The sequence below is a fragment of the Cyrtonyx montezumae genome, unplaced genomic scaffold, assembly GCF_038088225.1.
Source record: "Cyrtonyx montezumae isolate F1298 unplaced genomic scaffold, pur_monq_1.0 scaffold_7, whole genome shotgun sequence".
Lineage (NCBI taxonomy): Eukaryota > Metazoa > Chordata > Aves > Galliformes > Odontophoridae > Cyrtonyx > Cyrtonyx montezumae.
The window spans coordinates 10294353-10312806 of record NW_027072078.1 but is presented as its reverse complement, the minus strand read 5'-3'; the positions used below and the strand labels follow the sequence as shown (position 1 = coordinate 10312806).

General features: G+C 42.9%; 1 protein-coding gene across 1 annotated transcript in view; it reads left to right on the top strand.

Annotated features, from left to right (window-relative positions):
* SATB2 (SATB homeobox 2) overlaps window positions 1-18454 on the top strand; it is a 120775-nt gene that overhangs the window by 79868 nt on the left and 22453 nt on the right. The window contains exons 8-9 of the mRNA XM_065750362.1: window positions 4088-4300; window positions 9042-9197. Coding sequence (XP_065606434.1) covers window positions 4088-4300; window positions 9042-9197 — 369 coding nt within the window. The remainder of the gene's footprint in view (window positions 1-4087; window positions 4301-9041; window positions 9198-18454) is intronic.

Sequence of the window (18454 nt, the reverse complement as noted above, 5' to 3'; positions counted from 1 at the left end):
ACCCTGATCCAGCCTACTTTTGAAAAGCCTTGGTTGCAAAACTGTCCTTCCTTAGGTCACTGGTAGTGCACTCTGCTGTCCCACTGAGACCTCATTTATGCCTTTACAAGCTTGAACCAAAGCCCCTGGGGAAGAAAGCAGAAAGATTTCACTTGCCTTCCATGGGCTTTGGTCAATCTTTTGTGTTGGCCTCAAAGGCTGCTTAGTCAGTCCTTTGGACGGAGGACTTGGTCTGAATAACATTTGCTATCCATTGTAGTGCTTTCTCTTTCAGAAGTTGCTTGTAAAAGATTGCTTGCCTGTGAAGTTCGAGTTGCTTGTCCTGGAAATACTGTATCTAGTAAAAAAAATAAAAGAGTTCACAAATGGGGTTTCATAGGATGAGTGCAGAGCAAACCCCCAAGATAGTGACCTTGCTGGATTGTTTTTCTTTGAAAGATTAAAGTTCGGCTTGTTTGAGAAAAAAAAAAAAAACAAAAAAACCACCGTCAAAATTGCTCCTACTTTAAATAGCTCCAAAGACTTTTTTTATTTTGGTTGGGCATGTGCTCACTTTTCCACCTCTGGCTATTATTTTTTTAAAGTCTATTAGGGATCCAGTGTGTAATTTAAAAAAGTGCCAGCTCCAAGCATAAACCAAACAGTGCCTGTGCAGAGTCCTTGTCTGGGAATGCTTGTATAGCACAGCTCAGCTGTGAGCAGAGCCCGTGCTACTGTTCAACTTCTCATCCATTGCCTCTTCAGTGACTGGATTAAAAATGACGCTCAGGAGTGGAAAAACGATGACTTTATTAACGTACCTATGCTGAAATGCATCCTGAAAGCCACGTTTGGTAAAGAAAGACCTGTTTGGTCAATTAAAATCAGTATGAGACTTTCTAATCCCTGAGGATCTTTTATTAGGTTTGCAGAGTTGATTGCTCTGAGAGCTGTCAATAGTATTTATTTATTTATTTATTTTAACACGTGAGATGTGAGTAAGTTGAAAGGAGCTAATTTAGCCAGTGGAATTTTATAACAAAAGTACAAGAGCTGTGGGTTTCCCTCTCTCAGAGCCTTCAGCAGGAATATAATTTGCAGAAACAAAAACAGTCTCTGGCTGGCTTTAGGGTTTTCTCAAAAATAGAAACAGTAGGGTTTGACTGGCTGGGCCAGTTTCCTCACCACACACCTGGTGTATATCACTTTAAAATATAAATTATGCCTCATTAAATTACAATTAAATGAAATCATGATCATTTGTTTTTCTGGAAGGAAGATGTTTTGCATATTGAAAGCCTAATTTGTTGCAGGTGACAAAAAGGCTGAGCGGATTATTTAATATCACTTTATTTTTATAATGCTGCTCTCTGGTTGGATTGTGTATACTTCAGTAGCTCAGAATTATATTATTGTAAATGTTATTGCTTTCAAGATGCTTAATTTTATTGTTCTACTCTACCGCTCAGCTATCTAACCACGCTGTTTACCAGCACTTTTTATCTTTAGTTGCAGGAGGACAGGAGATTTTTCCCTCTGAGTCCGTTTTCTTATTATCTGTCCTGCTGTTGATGTGGCTCCAGAGCTGTCAAAGTGCTTGGCCTACTACAGCTGAGCTGCAGACCCACTTGTTGCAGCCAGATTTCCTACCTGCAGGCCTGGAATGAGCATTGGGGCAGGGCCCAGTGACAACTGACGCAGTGTTACAGAGTCCTGTGACTGAGATGCAGTGTGCAATACTGCTATGTGTCTGTAAAGGAGATCTTCACAGAAGCACAAGCCACAGACTGAGGTTCACAACCATTGAATCTCTCATGATGTGTGAGCCCCCAAGCCCACAGCTGGTGTCTCAGGCAGTGAGGTATCTTGTCAGTGCCACGACTGAGCCATGTGTACCCATGTGCCCCTGATTTACATAGGGAGTCGATGACTGCACTGAAAAGTAATTGCTGGCATGCTTTCACATATGTTTCCGCTCTCCATTTTTGAAATTGAACCATAAATTTAGCCAGGCTAGGAGAGGGGGAGAGAAGGCGGTCTTAGAGTCAGCTCCAGAAGCTTTCAGGTACCTTTCTTTCAACAACCCCATTAATTTTTGGAAGCTGACCCAAAGGGGGGGGGAAGTTATGTATCTTTTAAGGCCTAGAAAATTAAAAATTTAGAGAATCTGTGGAATTGATATTTGTTAACTGCCTTTGGAGAACTTTCCACTGACTTTGAGGAATTATGATAGGGAAATGCTATGTTGATCTTGGAATACCGCAAGTCACAGGCTCAGTCTTCTGAAATGTCCTGTTTCTGTTCATCTGCAGCACGTGAGTCTGGCAAACTTTGGAATTTTTTTATTTTTATTTTTTACAAAACAATCCCCAGTTTCCCTGAGGGGTAAATTCCAAGAGGGAATCTGGATAAAAGCACATGGCTGTGCCAGGGCTGCAGAATGACTATACCACCTTTGAACCTCTTCTCGGTGTGAGCCTGCTCCACCAGCCGGCCTCCCTCCAACCTCCTCTTCCCATTACTGGTCCAAGGGTCCCGCCATGGCTCCAGACCAAGTCTGGGCTGTCTGGGATCTGCAGGAAAATCGTGAGAGGAAGCTCTTCTCTTTATTTTATAGATCAGGAGCTAAAAAGGTGAGCTGTGTGCAGCCTACCTGCAGGTTGCCTATGGAGCTCACAGGCATAAATGCTGCTGAAGCAGACCTTGCACGTCTTCTGATGTAGGTGTTCAATAGCACATAATGGATAAAAGCAGATACAGACACTTGTTTGCCTGTTGGTTTTGTCAGGAATTCTACTCAGTAAGCTCAGTAAATAGCAAAAAATGTTGGCATTTGCACATTACTCAGCTGTATGACCTGTGTTTAACAAGTCTTTCTGGGGGAGACTCTCTGGTATGGCAGAAAATAGGCTGAACATTACAGGGTTTTGACTAGGTAGCTGTTTTCTGGTAGCATTTTCCTTCTGAGAAAGAAGTGCTTGTGAGGCAGCTTGCCTCAGTCACGGCTGTGTGATAGTGGTGCACAACACCCGTGTCAGCAGCTGTGTGTGAATTGCACTGGGCCCTGCGTCCCCTTTGTGGCTGGTTGCTGAAGGTCACAGCTCGCTCCCATGGTGGTCTCGGGCTTGCAGTGCTGCTTCATTGCACACCAGTGTGTGTGAGCACTGGCTCGGGAGGGGACTGTTGTCACTTCTGGGAGTGAAATGGCCTCTTGTGAAGTGGGGACATGGTGGGTGCCTCTGGAGCGTGGGTGGAACATGCTTTGCTCTAGTGGTTAGTGTCGGCCCTGATCCAGGCTTGTATATTGTGCCCTGACTTCCAGATAAGCTGTGGAACTATTGAGTGCTTGCAGTTATGCATCGTTTTAATCCCATCATTAGATTTAAGCCTCATTTAATACTATTTTCCTCTCTAACTCCTTTTTTCTTCTTTCTTTTCTTTACTTTCTTTTTTTTTCATGTGCTGGTTACCTCCTGGAAGAATGTTTTTTGTTAAAATGAGGTGAATATGGTATTACTTTGTTGCAGCACGAAGCTTTTGGTGTTTTAAAATAAGGTATAAAAAAACGGGTTAAATCCCTAGAGCTAGATACTAAGGCTTTATTATTTACTGCATTTTCTCCTCTCAGAAACAACTGTCCAAACCAAAATGAACGGACTGTAACATCAAACCCAACCAAATGTTTTTCTTTATAAACCTCCTGCACTGTTTAAATGTCGAAACTAAATTTACCAAACTTGGCAGATTTGTCAAAGATGAACAGGCCTGCCAAGCGTTCCCAGCATCAAGTAAAGACAGAGAGAGAGGGAGAGGGAGACGGAGACATCTAACAGCTCCTAAAATATTTGCTGCGAGCACCTGGTGGTAACTGCACTTTCTTCTACCAAGTGTACCTGCCTTCATATCCAGGATTTCTATGTTCATATGCTTATTATAGTGCCAGAATAGGACAGTCACAAAATAGACCCCAGCCCCTACAAGACAAGCACTTTCCTACAAAATATCCCCGGTGGACGTGACTGAGATTGTGATGTGGGCTCTCGGTTTTTCTAAACAAATTTAAAACACCACCATGTGACTGGTCTTAATTTTTTTTTTTTTTAAACAGGGCTTGTTGTCTGAGATCCTGCGTAAAGAAGAAGACCCTAGGACAGCTTCCCAGTCCCTTCTGGTAAATTTAAGGGCGATGCAGAATTTCCTCAACTTGCCTGACTCAGAACGGGATCGAATCTATCAGGATGAGAGAGAGAGAAGCATGAACCCCAATGTGAGCATGGTGGCTTCAGCAGCCAGCAGCCCGAGCTCCTCTAGAACCCCCCAGGTAAGATGTGATCCTTTGTTGCCTATTTGTTATGTGGTCCTATGCTGCTATTAGTCCAGGGAAGAACTTGCTCTCTGCCCTTCCTCTGTATGTTGCTCCCTTTGCCCAGGTGAGTTGTGGAAATACTTTTATATGGTCTTGGAGTGGCTGTTGAGAGGTGTTTATTGAATTTGAACAAGACTTAGTGATGATTCTAGCTTTGTTCAATGCCATAAAGGAGTCTGTGATTTTAGTACCTGAAAGGGTGCTTGTGGGCTTTCCAGACAGGGTGTTTTAGACGACATTATAGAAAGATTATTTACATAACCTTTTGTCATAGTGCTCTGTTATGTTCTACAGAACACACAAAATTTCTGAGCTTGTGGAGAGGTTGATATATATTGCAGTTAAAAACATGCAGTGAATAGGAGCCAACAGTGAGTTAAAAATCAGTGCACGCTGTCTAGGAAATGACAGTCCTTTAGTTAGTTTACACTAGTAATTATTTGAAGTACAGAAAGTAGAGCTGGGCACAGTGCTAGGATGGGAGATGCTACTTTAGATGCTCTAAACCAGTTAATTCAACTTGTTGACTTAGCTAATTTATTAACATTCTGTTCCCATCCGCTTCTCTGGATAAATTGTTCCTTTGCACTGAGAAAGAACATCCTGGTACCGCTACACTGTCATAGTGTATCCACCCTTGAGCCAGGCTTCTTGCTGTCCCAGACCTATGCTCCAAAAAGGAAAAGGTGTTTGCGCAGAGGCAATGATTAACTCTTGTCGTGACGTTTGTGTAACTTGAGTTTGAAATTTCTAACTGTGCAGATGTGACAGCTCAGGTCTAGAACTGATCTTGATCTTTCATAAGCCTACCTTTGTAACCCTCCTGCTCTGGTGCTTCCGCAGTCACATAGTCTGCAGAGTCTCTGAGTGCTCACTCGAGCTGTGCATGTCTTTACCAAGCTTATAATATCACTGAGCAATTCTCATCCTGAATACTGGAGCTGCAGCTGCTAAAAATAAGTAAGCGTCTTGGGGCAGGGGTTAAAGGCACACGGATCGTCCTTAAGGTGTGCTGATTTTGTAGAAACTGTTGAGCTCAGTCCAGATGTTTGCGTGTACTTTACCACTGCACGATATAAATCTGCTTTCACTGAAAGCAAGCATATCTTGCTAAGCTGAATTCATTGCTGAATTTTTTGTAATGTGCAAAATTGATTGTTGTATAATTCTTAACTGTTTTTAGTTATCTTTCCGTGAAAATGAAATTCTGAAGTGAGCTATTTTAACATCTAAACAGTTTAAACATTTATAGATGCGTTTATAATTACATGAAAGGATTAGCTTACTACAGCTAATATTTAGTGCAATGGATTTCATAACATGAATAAAACAATAATAACTGAAACAACAACAGAAAGAAATGGATGATTTAGATGCAGTCTGGTGAAAATAAAAATCAGATCTGTGTCAAATCTGTCACTCTGTCTTTTTCCTCTGACAAAATAAGAAAGCTTCCCCATGTTCTAGTGACAGCTTTAAGTAAGTAAAATTCTGTTTTTAAGAGTGAAACATTGTTAGAAAACCCATACACGAGAAATATAAAGCAGCTCGTCCTTCCGTTATTTTCTGGAAGAATCTGGTAGAATATTGTGAGATTTTTTTAAACACCAAAAGCGATGCAGAAACCTTTTTGTACCCAGTGCTTGTCTTGTGCCCGCTGGATAAAATTTCCCCAGTCCTCTGAGGGCCAGTACCAGTCAGCACAGGTGCTGTTTTGACAACTTGGACACCTCTGCAAATTAGGCTGCTTCCCAGCTCCTGGGCAGGCAGCTCGGCTGCTGTGCTTCCCCATATGCCTGGTATTAGTCCCGATGAGACAAGTACCCTGTTCATATACCATGCAGTGATCCTGAAACATTGCCTCCCCAGGCAGATATGTCGTATACCACAGACAATGGTGCTTTGGAGGTATCAGTGGTAACTAGCGAGGAGGAACTACACTGGCCTTTCCAGAATTATGTTACAGTGTTGGAGAAGTTGATTTAATGTCATTTTGAGACATGGTTTCCATAGATACCAATCTCTTGAGGCAGTACTTCTGGGAATGGTTTTTTTAGTGTGCTGGATGGAGTATGGTTAAGTGCTGGGACAGCTGTGGTGGTGGGTTCGTCAGCATGAGGAGTCACCTAGATTGACTCCATCGCTTTGGAACCCAAAGCCCTTCAGGGTATTCCCCAAACACAGACAGATGTGATCTAGCAGCGGTGTGGACGTGAGAGCAGCAGATCAATCTAGCAAGAGGATGCAAGTGCTTGGGGAAAGAGGTTCTGAGATTTTAAAGGTTATTGTGTACATGTTGCCACCTCTCTCCTCTGTCAAAGACCAGCAGTAACTGCTGGGATTTCAGCACTCTAGCATTGTGATTACAAACCCTTTTGTTTTCTTTTTTTTTCACCATTTGCAGTGGGCCATTTAAATAATGGCAAATTTCTTGCTAATATGAAGATCAGTTTTGAATCCAGGCCTCTGGCATTAAACGCTTGTGATATTTCCATTTGGCACTTGCCCTACCTGTTCTGGAGATCAAATAAAAAAGAGCCCAGCATTCAGGGTGTGTAGGGCAGGCTGGCTCCTGACTTCTGGTTGTGGCAATGGCAGTGCAGGAGATCCATGCAGAATAAGATGTGTTCTGAAACTGTCCTTTATGTGCTAATTTTATTCTCAGACTCTCAGGCCTCACCTTTGAGGCCTTGGTGACCTCAGCTGCTGTGCTAGTCAAAGGCTCCATTGCCTGGGAAGACTTCAAGAAGTTTATACCCTTCACAGCACTGTGATGTCTTCGATTAAGCTCCGCTAAATGAATGCTGTCAGATTTGGACAGTCATCTTCCTTTCCCATGATCTCTTCGTTGTTTTCCTGTGTTCCTTACGACTGCCCTAATTCTTATCTATCTCTGAGGACTGAACTTTGCAGCTTGGTGTTCCTGTTGGTCCATCCATGGGGCTGTACCCACCATGGTCAGGGCTTGTGGATGAGTTTGGCCTTAGCCTCCAGTGGTGCCAGGGCACCAGAGGCTCTGGTCTACCCCAGCTGTGCTCCTGCTGCCCTTGTCTCAATGCAGAGATGCAAAAATCTCCAGCCTTTCTCTATGGGTCCTGTGCTGAGAGCCCTGTTGTGTTGGGTAAGTCAGGAAACAAGCCAAGGAGGCTCAAAGCTGCAGGGGGCCCTTGCTGAGCTGGGTGCATGCATTCAGTTGACTTCTGTGCCACATAGTATTGTGTGGGTTGTGCACAGTGAGCCGCTTCTGATCCACAGACTCTCTTCAGAAAGAGAGGTAATATAAGCTGATGAAGGCTTTATCTGCAAGCAATGGGAAGAGTGATTAGTTTGTTGTCTTGATTGAATTTTGGCTCCATTATTAATGTGGGCCTTGAAATAGAAAAGTTGTTAGGGACAGGAAGATTTGGAGGAAAGCAAAACAAAATAATTTCACAAGGCTTGGTTTTGCCTAGTTAGCCTTCTCATTAACAAATAGGCATTTGGGCATGTCTGCCTAGTTAAAAATTGATATTTAGATGTATTCTAGCAGTCTTCAACTCTGGAACAATAGTGGGAGCCAGCTGAAAAGGCTTATGATTGGGCCAGATATCAAAATATCACTTGAGTTTATGGGAGATTTCGATCTATATGAAGGTGTGAGTTTTGTGACTTAGCTTAGAGAGTTTCCTAAGACTTCGACATCTCAATAGAAAACGGGGATTTTATGTCAGCAAGCTATGTATTTTCCCTTGACAAATGCTGGAGTTCAAGGATCAGCCCTGGCAAATTCGGTCTGAGCTCCAAAGGGCTGCTGGAGCTGTGTGCACTGCCCCCTGTCCCTCACCTGCCTCCGTCATCTGAGGATGGCCATGGCTGAGGGGCTTTAAAATAAAGATCTCGTAGAAGCCTGCAGCACTGTACTCATAGCAGTCTTGCAAGAGTAGTCCAGCCTGGAGAAGGTATTGGCAGCGTCTGTTATTGTCCTTCATTTGTCACAGAAGCTGATGGGAAATCATTCAATTAAAAGGAGTGCAGTGGAATACACAAAATCTCAATATGAGTTTAGGAGAATGAGGGCAGCACATCAAAGGCATGCCGAAGCCCAGCTTTATGAAATGATTTTTTTTTTCATTTCCACTGATTTCCTAGGTGAAATTAGGGGACTGTCTGGCCAGCATAATGATGATAAGGCTGGGAAACCATACATACTCAAATGACATACGTATAGTTTTAATAAAGGATGAGGGAGACTTGAGGGAGTGCATTAAATTGAGTAATAATTTATTATTTAGAGACCTCTACCCATTTACTCATTTTTTCTGGGAGAATTGGCTCTTCCTCCAAGGTGTAGGCCACTTTTAAAGAGGGGGGAAGAAGGTAGAGACCGGTGTCAGTGCTGTGGCAGCTAGCTGGCTGAGCAAACTTCAGTGACTGCCTGCAGCCGAGTGCCCAGCTACCTATCATGTTGTTGAGCTGCTCAATAAACATGCTGGGGGGGGGGGGGGGGAAGAGTTGACAGGGCCTTGCATGTCCTATAGGAATGCACTGCAATTATTTCCAATCACAATTAACCTGATTAGAATAATGGACAGGAAGTGTCCCTCTGTAGCTAATGCAGTTTGGCATCAGCTGACTGAAATCCTTTGATAATTTCTGCACAGATGGCTGGGCTGAAAGCAGCACTTTTTTAATTATTATTTTCATGGTCTCTTGGTAGGCCAAAACCTCGACACCAACAACAGACCTCCCCATTAAGGCGGACGGCGCCAACGTCAACATCACAGCTGCCATTTATGACGAGATCCAACAGGAGATGAAAAGGGCCAAGGTATCTCAAGCTCTGTTTGCCAAAGTGGCTGCCAATAAAAGTCAGGTGAGTGGTAGAGGGGATTTCGTTCTTTTTGGGGTTTTGTGTTTAAAGCCAACTTTGGGGTTGGAGCTAGACCTATATTCTCCTCCCACCAATAAAAATACATCTGTTCATACAATAATAATAACCTTCATCTCTGGGGAACCTGTCGTGTTTCTGGCATTTGCCTGCTTAAGTGGTTTCCTTTTTCCTTTTAAAATAGACTGAGAAAAGGACTGTCTTGCAGCTGAGCTTTTCCCCCCATTTTGTGCAAACACACATCTTCTCCCACTTGTAGTGTATAACTTACAGTCCTATTAGTACAAGGATCTTCCAAAATGATGGTACCCTTCTTGTTTTGCAGATAGAGAACAGTTTTTGGTTTTTTTTAAGTATTTAATGCAAGGAAGGTGATGGGAAACTGTATTAGGAAGGTGTTTTTTCTCTCATGTTGTGTATATCGTATTGCCATGTGAAAATTCACATAAATCCAATCATTTTTACAAAAAAAAGAATGAGAGGGCACTGCAGTATGTTCCCCTGGATTAATTTTCACCTTGAATGTAAAAAATACATGTGGGTAAACCTAGGCTGGAGCGAAATTCTTGAAGAGAATCCATTAATTTAAAAATTTCATCCAACTGTTTAAAAAAATATAATGTATCAGTATGAATTTTGTGGAAGAGAGGGCAGATGTTTTTTATAGGAACGACATAGGAAGGACAGCAAGTGGATGATGGTTCCATGGTTCCAATGGAGATCATTGGAAGGAACTGTGTATGCTGTGTGAGAAGAGTTGCTTCCATCCTGAATGAAATTACTAAGTTGTGCTGGGAGAGGGCATCAGTTTGCACACAAAAATGCACAAATGCCTCTGTCTGAAAGGGTTAGGTGCGTGTACTCTGTTAAATACATTTTTTTCCCTCTGTGCAGGAAAGCAATATTATAGTCATTAAAGTAAATGTAAAATAAGAAGTTGAAAGGCATATAAACAAAGCATCAAAGGCTACCAGAGCACATGGGGGAGCCTTGTCCTTGTTACAGGTATTTGTGCCCACACATTTGGAGGTCTGATCCATTTTTTCCTTCCTCATTTAATCATTAATTTTCCTTGTGTTTTGCTTTATCTTGTCCAAATACAGGGGTTACTGTCCACAACCCCTCCAGCCCCCAACAAAATCCCAGGCACAGTATGAAATACATGAAAGGAAAATACCATGGAACCCTCTTAAACTGTTAAATGCATAAAAATCTCATGTACCACATGGCAAAATATAATGAGAACTGGAGCTGTTAAACGAATAAAGCTGTTAAAAGCATAATGCCACTTGGCACAACTACTGTGCATTTAACGGTTTTCCACTGTGTAATAAATGACATATGTGGTAAACGTGCAGTAAATATAAAAACTGCACAATTGATTTTGCAAACGTGCCCCTTATTCTTTACTCCATGCAGATATCAAAGTTCCGCCCAGAATCCGGACTGGACAGCTTTTAATAAGGAGCGTGTAGCACAAACTGAATGCCAGCTTCTCTGAAGTTTGGCTTAAAATTGCTTGTAAGCTTCCTGTCATTATACCCAGAGGCTTCTTGAAATAGAGAGGGACTGAACCACCCAACAATAATTTTGGTGGCTCACCAGCTTCAGTCTGTGCCAGTCTCTCTGGCAGTGTTGCACACCAGCACCAAAACAAAAATAAGCTTCATAGTCTTTCACGTGGAAAAAGAACAGGGCAGATTTTGGAAGCCAGATGCAAAAGGATAAGCACAGGATCCACACATGTTATCATTTAAAGCAAAGTTACTGCCTGTAAAGGTTTTGTTTCTTCAACAGAGGCAAATAAAGAAGCATTTCTCAGGCTGATGTTTCTTTTGTTTCACAGTCCTGCCAAAGCAATACTGGCTCCCTGGGATGACCCAGCATTTGCCATGCTGAGATGTCATAGCTCTCTGCTGGAGCATGAAAGTGGTTTGTGAGGGAACTGGAAGGCAGGGACGGAGAAGCTGCAGCTACAAACCCTAGTGGTACGTGGCCTCCGCAGCCCCAGAGCCCACCTGTCTGGCCCACCCCTTGACCTGGCTGGGTTTGCTGTCCTGCAGCTGCCCACGTGCCCCCCATGGGCAGTGGAGTGCCGGAAGTAAGGAAATAGCTGTTTGTGTAGAGGAGATGCCATGGTATGGTGGAAAAGTCAGTCTCTCAACTTACCTAAAAACCAGCTGTGGGGCTTCCCCATTGCTTTGTATATACATTGCTTTGTTGTGCCAGTTGCAGGATCTTCTGATAACAATGCTGCTGATTTCACCAGCTCAGTTACATGGTGAGAAGTGCTCTTAGAAAAGCGCTCATATTTACAAAAGAAAAGAGTTTGAAAGAGGGTTTGCTTGGACTCTTAGCAAGATTCGTTCACTTGCTGTTCTTCACGGGCCTGGCTTGCATTGCACTGGCTTCCTCTATTATTCCCTCACCCCAGACAACTGTGAGAGGCTTCCAGTTTGCTAACAAGGCATGTGTTATGTTGGGCGCTGCTGTTCTGTCAACAGCAATCCACGGTGCTGTGAGATCTTCACAGTTTTAGCAGCCAGTGAATCTCCAACAGGGCTGTTCTGATATTTTATATGCGGGGCTGTATGTCATGGACTCAAGAGAGAATCCAGAGCCAATGGAGGCCTCATTTCATCTCCTGTCTTCATACAGGAAGAGCAGTACTCACTGAGAGCAGTTACTGCAAGTGGCATCATCTACTGGTAGAGTTAATTGACTTCTATTTTAACAAGTAGCCATCCTTATTCTTAAGTCATGGTAGATTAGCAGTTCAGCAATGGAAGGGAAGGGCAGTTGGTAGAAACTGAGGGTACAAATTGTGGACCTCACAAGTCAACATACATGCAAGGATGTATGACCGCATAGAAGTATCAAGATAGTATGCAAGGCTTTCCTTTTAAGGGATCACCCTTCATAAAGATCTCAAACCGTTCATTTTAGACATTGACTTATTTTCGTTAATATGCTTCTTATTCCTTGTGACATATCTAGATATTTTTTGTCTTGTTTGTGAAGTGCGATGCATCCCTTTTTCCTCAGCAGGAGCTGAAATGTACAGCACCCTTCAAACTCAGCCTCCAAAGCTGTCATCCCATTCTAGGTGCCAGCTGTTAGTGAGGTACCCACTGGACAGCATGCTTCTCTGGGGATGTTGCATGCTGGCGCCCTTTGTCCCTTAAATGACTACACTTGGGACCTGTAGCATCACATTGAGTGTGTTTCTGAACACTGGATTTGGCCTCTTATCTGTGCTTTGGAATCTCCTGGTTATATTTAATTTATGTGGAGTTAACCTGTGTGCCATTTTAGAGAGATTTGAGTGGCCAGTTTGATTCCAGAATGGGGCGGTGGGACAAAGGACAGGGCAGATGGAAGGATCTGACCTTCAGCATCACTAGTTCAGTGAAAACAGAAAGCAGACCCCAGAAACTGAAATTCTCCCCCAAGGGACTGGAATATGTTTCGGTTATACCACAGTAAAAAGTAAGAGAGAACCCTTTGAGCAACTTCTGAAAAAAATAAGCTGGCAAAACTCAGTCTCTGGTTCTTATCTTTGCCTCATTTAAAAATAAACAAATCAAAAACAAACTTGAGTGTTGGGGGCAGAGAAGTTGAGGTCCTTCAAGTTAAAAGGAATGCGGGACTGTGGATAGAAGTACTTTTTGTGTCAGTTCCTTGTCTTTTCCCTGACTTTTCCTTGTGAGAGCCCTGCCACTTGTTTGGGAGCCTGTTCTCTGGCCAGGGACAGCTGGGAGCCCGACAATAGGAACCCATACTGTATGGGTCTCAGCCCCTTGACTATCACCACAGCACTGTTCATGCTCTGAGCAGAATACACAGGTACTGTGAGAGAGATGAGCAGCCACCACTCTGAGGCAGGTTTTGTCCTTTACTGTCTGTCCCTCCCAACTTATATCCCCCTTTTTCGGTATGATGGAATGCCTTCCCTCCTCTTTTAGCTTAGAATAGGTATTTCCTGTGCTCTTAAACTAATTAGCTCCCAGTGACAATGAACAACAAGTAGAAAAAGAAAGCTGCTCGTGAAAGTGCATGTAGTATGTGCGTGTATGGCACGTTTCTTCCTGCTACAGCACCTCAGTGTCTTTATGATGCTTATGTTATCTGTACAGCTAGGGCTTATCTGTTGTGCTGATAGTTTAATGTTCTTGTCACATATGCAGGAAGTACAGAAAGACATTTTTCTCCATGACTGGAGTTAAAATTTCTCTTAAGTGAGTTTGGATAGCTGACTCCCATCCACTATAGCTTCTACTACAGTGCCTGTCTCAGCCGCTGAGCAAAGCAAGGTCACTTGTGGAGCTGGGACTTTGCTCAGAAAGCTGTTGGCAGTGCTGGGAGCTGATGGCAGACTGCTTGCCTTAGCCACAAGCCTGCACTGCCTCTCCAGTGTGGAGAGAAGCTTATCTGAACTTGGCACGCTGGAAATATCCACAGTGTACAGCATCCTTCCTTCTGAGCCCAAGAAGGGTAAGCAGACTTCTTGTTCCCATGAATCTAAGATGTGTCAGGGCACATGTACTTCATTCTTTTTTTTTGGTATTATTTCTTGATTTATGAGGCTAATGAGAAACTAGACCTAATGAAAGTGCTTTGTATTTTTCCTTAAATTTTGGTAGGAGGAGAAGTACTGAATGTTTCAGAAAACTCAGGCTATCGAGTGACTGACCTTGAACTGTACCAAAATGCTCCCAGTAAAGCTTCTCAGGTTTAGTCCCCCTCCCCCCAGCCCTCATCAAGAATTCATTGAAGCCATGACAGAACTCTCCATTACAGTTAGTCTTTTATCCATTTCAGCTTTCTTGATTAGGTTATCTTGAATCATTAGGGGGTTTATTTATTTTAATAGACACTTATTGGATTCATGGAAAGAGAGTTTGGCGACTAAGGAACAAGAGCTGAATATTATCTGGCTCATTTCACGCTGCAGAGAGTCCCAAACTGAGCAGAGGGAAGAGACTGAGAAAGTTTGACCAGAGGACTCCCTGTGATCCCGTGTAGAAAGGGAACTTTCTCTGGATAATGCATCATTTCTTTTCTAATCTTTCAAGACTTGCATTGATCATTGCTGCTTTTTTTCCTTTTGTCACATATGTTGACATTTTCTGCACTGATGATGTGGGTGAGGAAGTGGCCTTTTACATTTATTTTTGAGATTTATTCCTGAATCACTCTTACTAAAAACTCTTCATTTGCCTACTCATACTGGATTCCCCAGAAAATGTCAGTATGGAAAACCAACTGTATTGTTATTATTATTAATTTCAATGTGAACGCATGGAAGCACAAGACTGGTTTAGTTAGCTTTCTCTAGGCTGGCGGTTTCTCACAGTCCAGCTCTGGGAGATGGGCTGCTTGATACCCAGCTGCTTCTTTCTTCTTTGGCTCTGAGTAGAGATGCTGCTAGAAGCTTAAGTACTGGCCTGTAGCCCCAACATAACTTATTCTGAGCGTTTCCCTTGTACTTTAATCAGTAATTTGGTCCTTGATTGACTACAGGTTGATCACCATCTGCAGGATGCTTGTGCATACGTTCTCTGAGTGCTAGATAACCTGATCTTATTGTAGCCTGGTAACTCTGGCTGCAGAGGATAAGGATAAGGATAAGGCTAGCCAAAGTGAAAGGGTCAGACTGCTATAAAGGGCTCAGGATAAATGAGAAGAGAATATGGCTTGTGATTGCTGCACCACCTAACTGTCTCTCAAGGGGGTTTTGGTGTGCCAGGACTAATGCGTTGGTGTAGTAAGCATGCTGTTTCTTTGACAGCATAAAAGCACAATGGGAATGGCTGGCTTCCTGCAGATTTTTGTTGATGTTTGCTTAGCTATGTGGAATTGTATTTGATTTGGAGATGGAGAGAGAGGTTAAAAATAGTATATTAATATGATATTATTTGTTTGATCAAATAAAATGCTCAGAAAATGTTTACCTTGTCTCATGAGAACAACAAAAATAGAGGCCAGAACTCCTCTGCAGCTCTCCTTAGTGAGCTGATTTGGGCTGCATTCTTGATGCCTCTACAAGTTTTGGGGTGAAATGAAGGAAGTTCTGAGCTGAATTCCTTGTAACCACAAGCACTGGGTGTGCCTGACTGTAGAGCCAAAAGCATCCTTTAATTGTGCTGTTTTTCCTCCTCTTATTTTTAATGGAAGACGTTCCTATTTAAGAACCTTAGAAGTCGACAGTAAGGGCCAGATTCTGCCACCCATACTGATGCTGACGTATCAATCCCTCCTGGTAACTATGGCACTCAAGAGGGCTGGTTGTGCTGTGGAGTGAGACTTGTGATGTGCAGGGGAGGCACGATCAGAAACACAGCGTATCGCGGCTCTGGGGAAGGATGCGTTATTTGTTAGATTTTTAGAATATGTTCACACACGCTGAATTTACTTGTAATAAAATGAGCTCAGATGTTTTGGGTGAGCGATGGAAAAGGTGGCAAGATAGCATCTTGTTCTTTACTCTTCCTTCTTTGTGCCGATAAATGTAGCTAAATTCACTGTAAATGGGTGTAGCTCCCAAGATTTCTGTATGTTAGCATTTTTTAAATGAAATAATTCTCCTGGAAAGCTCTGTGTAACGTACAGAGACCCAAAGAAATAAATAAAAAGAAATTATAAAATTGCGACCAAAAAAACCCCAAGTTGTTTTTTTTTTAAACAGAAAGAGGGGATTTGTATATTAATAATTCATGAGTTCTCATTGAACATGCACGAAGAAACGGTGCTATTCAATAGAGAATACTGTCATCTGTCACTGTTTTATTTGACATTTACACTTTTTTTTTTTTTTGCCTGGTACTGCAAAACTTTCTTGGATGGCATGCTAAGATTATTTAAATAAATAATTAAGGAATCCAATGCAGACTTTTCATCTGTGCATGGGGAAGGCGGTTACTTGCAATCATAAAGAACGTGTGAGTATGCTGCAGCGCCGTGTTTCCTCACATACTAACCCAAGTATCACCTAGTAAGCGGCCCCGTAAACGAACAGAGTCTTGAATGGAGGGATGAGAGATTGGGTACTCGAATAAATAAAGAGAAGGGTAGGAAAAGAGCAGTGAAAGGAGAGATTTGATGCAGATAAGCGTGCACGTGCACATGGCGGGTACGTTGCGTCTGTGTGTGGGGGTGAGTGAATGATAGCTGTTGTGAAGAAAGCTGCCACAAATACATTGCTGTTACTGATGGAAAAATAAATATTTATAAATGGCACTGGGGGAGATCCAGTTGCACAAAATGTGAGAGAAGACAGGGCATTTAGCACAAAGGCAATTCAGAGTTAGGCGCACCTTGCAATTTCTTGCTAATATTAGGCTCATGAAAATCTTTCTGCTCTGTAGGTTAGTTATTATTTATAAAAATCACAGAACCAGCTGATACATTCATAAGCTAATTATTGTAGCAGCTGGGTACACATGGTGCAATATGTCTGAGGCTGTGAAGTATCACAGATTTCTTGGGGCCTGCTGTGGTGGGGGTGTGCTGTTGAAGGCTAGATCCCTTAATCTGATCAGCCAAGCAAATACTTTGTGGGGAAACTGGATTAATATCTCTCTAAATACCATGGATGTGCTTCACCTTCAGAACCAGGCTCCTTTAAACGTGCCATTAGCTTATCTCCTTTGGGGAATTGAGAAGTTCTCAGGTGTCCTCAGGATGACGGGGTCTTTGCCTGGTGCTTGCCTTTGCCAGAAATTAATTTCGTTTGCTCATGTCTGCACACATGGTCACACTGCAGTCTAATCTTTTCCCTAATAGCTCCAAGGTCAGGACCTCGCATGTTGCCAGGCAAATTGAGCGCTACCCTTCTTAAAGACTAATGGCAGCGAGTGCGTTGTCCATAATGAGGCCTGTAGTGTTGCTCTAAGTGATTGTAATGAGCGCCGATTATAACGGGACAGATAAATCAAGATGCAGCCATTGCTGTTGGGCTGGCTGGGCCAGCTCTAGGAAGTGGAGGCATCGAGGAGCTGGGCACCCCGTGGCCCTTGAGAGAGACAGAGCTGTTCTGTTGCAGGCCTGTCCTGTGCTGGGGTCGGCTCTGCTGAGTGTGGGGCTTTGCCTTTTTTTGCTGCTGAAGGATTGGTTGTGGTGCTCTGCCGTCCCCAGGGAGGCATTAAACATACCTGCCTGAAACATTTGAGAGAGTTCTGGTGAAAACTTATTCAGATCAGTGAAAAGGAGGGAGAAACACGAGCTTGTTTTTTCCACAGATGGTTTGTTTTCCATCTCAAAAATTATTCCCTTTGTATGGAGAAGCCCCTGAGAACTCTCAATGGAGCTGTGAGACTTTTCCCTTGTATTTTCTCCAAAAGAAAGTTTATGGGGATTTCTAAGCCGAGGAAGGGGACTGAAGAGGGCTGAGGGCAAGGGATGTGGTCATACTGAATCGAAATGCAGGCATCACCTGGCTGAGAGATTACCCAAAGACATGTCAAAATACTTGGAGAAATATAGATTTTTTTCCCCCCTAAGTAAATGGTAAGATATCTTGTTTTCATCCTTGCCCCACTTACCCCCCCAGTCCTCCTAGTTTATTGCAAGAAAAGATCAGGTCTGCACAAATGTGGCCTCTCACTTGTAAAAACAAGGCAGTGTTGTGTTACAGATTAGTTTATAAATCCCTAGTGGCTTCACAGTTCAGTGCCTACAGCTGCTGCAGATGGGCCTGGGTTTTTGTCTCTTCGCTGTGCTGCAGCCGGCAGTTGAAGGAGAAAATGGAATGATCAGGTTATTAACATGTAGGCCGCGAGGAAGAGGCTGCACAATGAGAACAGCTGGTGTTGCTGTCTTGGCTGATGCAGCGGAGATAATCAAATCTTGCCTTTTTTGGGGGGTGAAGGCAGAAGACATAGTGGAGAGTGAGACAAACAACAGCTTATGATATTATATATGGGGTTTATAGTGCATGCTAGAAGTTGTCAATGGCTTACAAGTTGTGATACAATAAAGCAACAAACAAAAAAATATCCTGTATGGGCCTGGAATGAACCTGTCCGTTCAGCTTGCTCTCACTGTTTGGAAAAACACTATTTTGGCTACTTTTTGTACCATACAGTTTTAACGTTGATCAAGTTGATCTTTTAGGTAATGTAAGGTGCCTGTCAAAGTGGTGTCAAAATGCTGAGTTGGAGCTCAAAAATGATGGGTTATAGAGCTACTAGGTAAAATATTTTGACAGGAGTCACTAAGGTGCGTTTGACAGCATCCTCAGC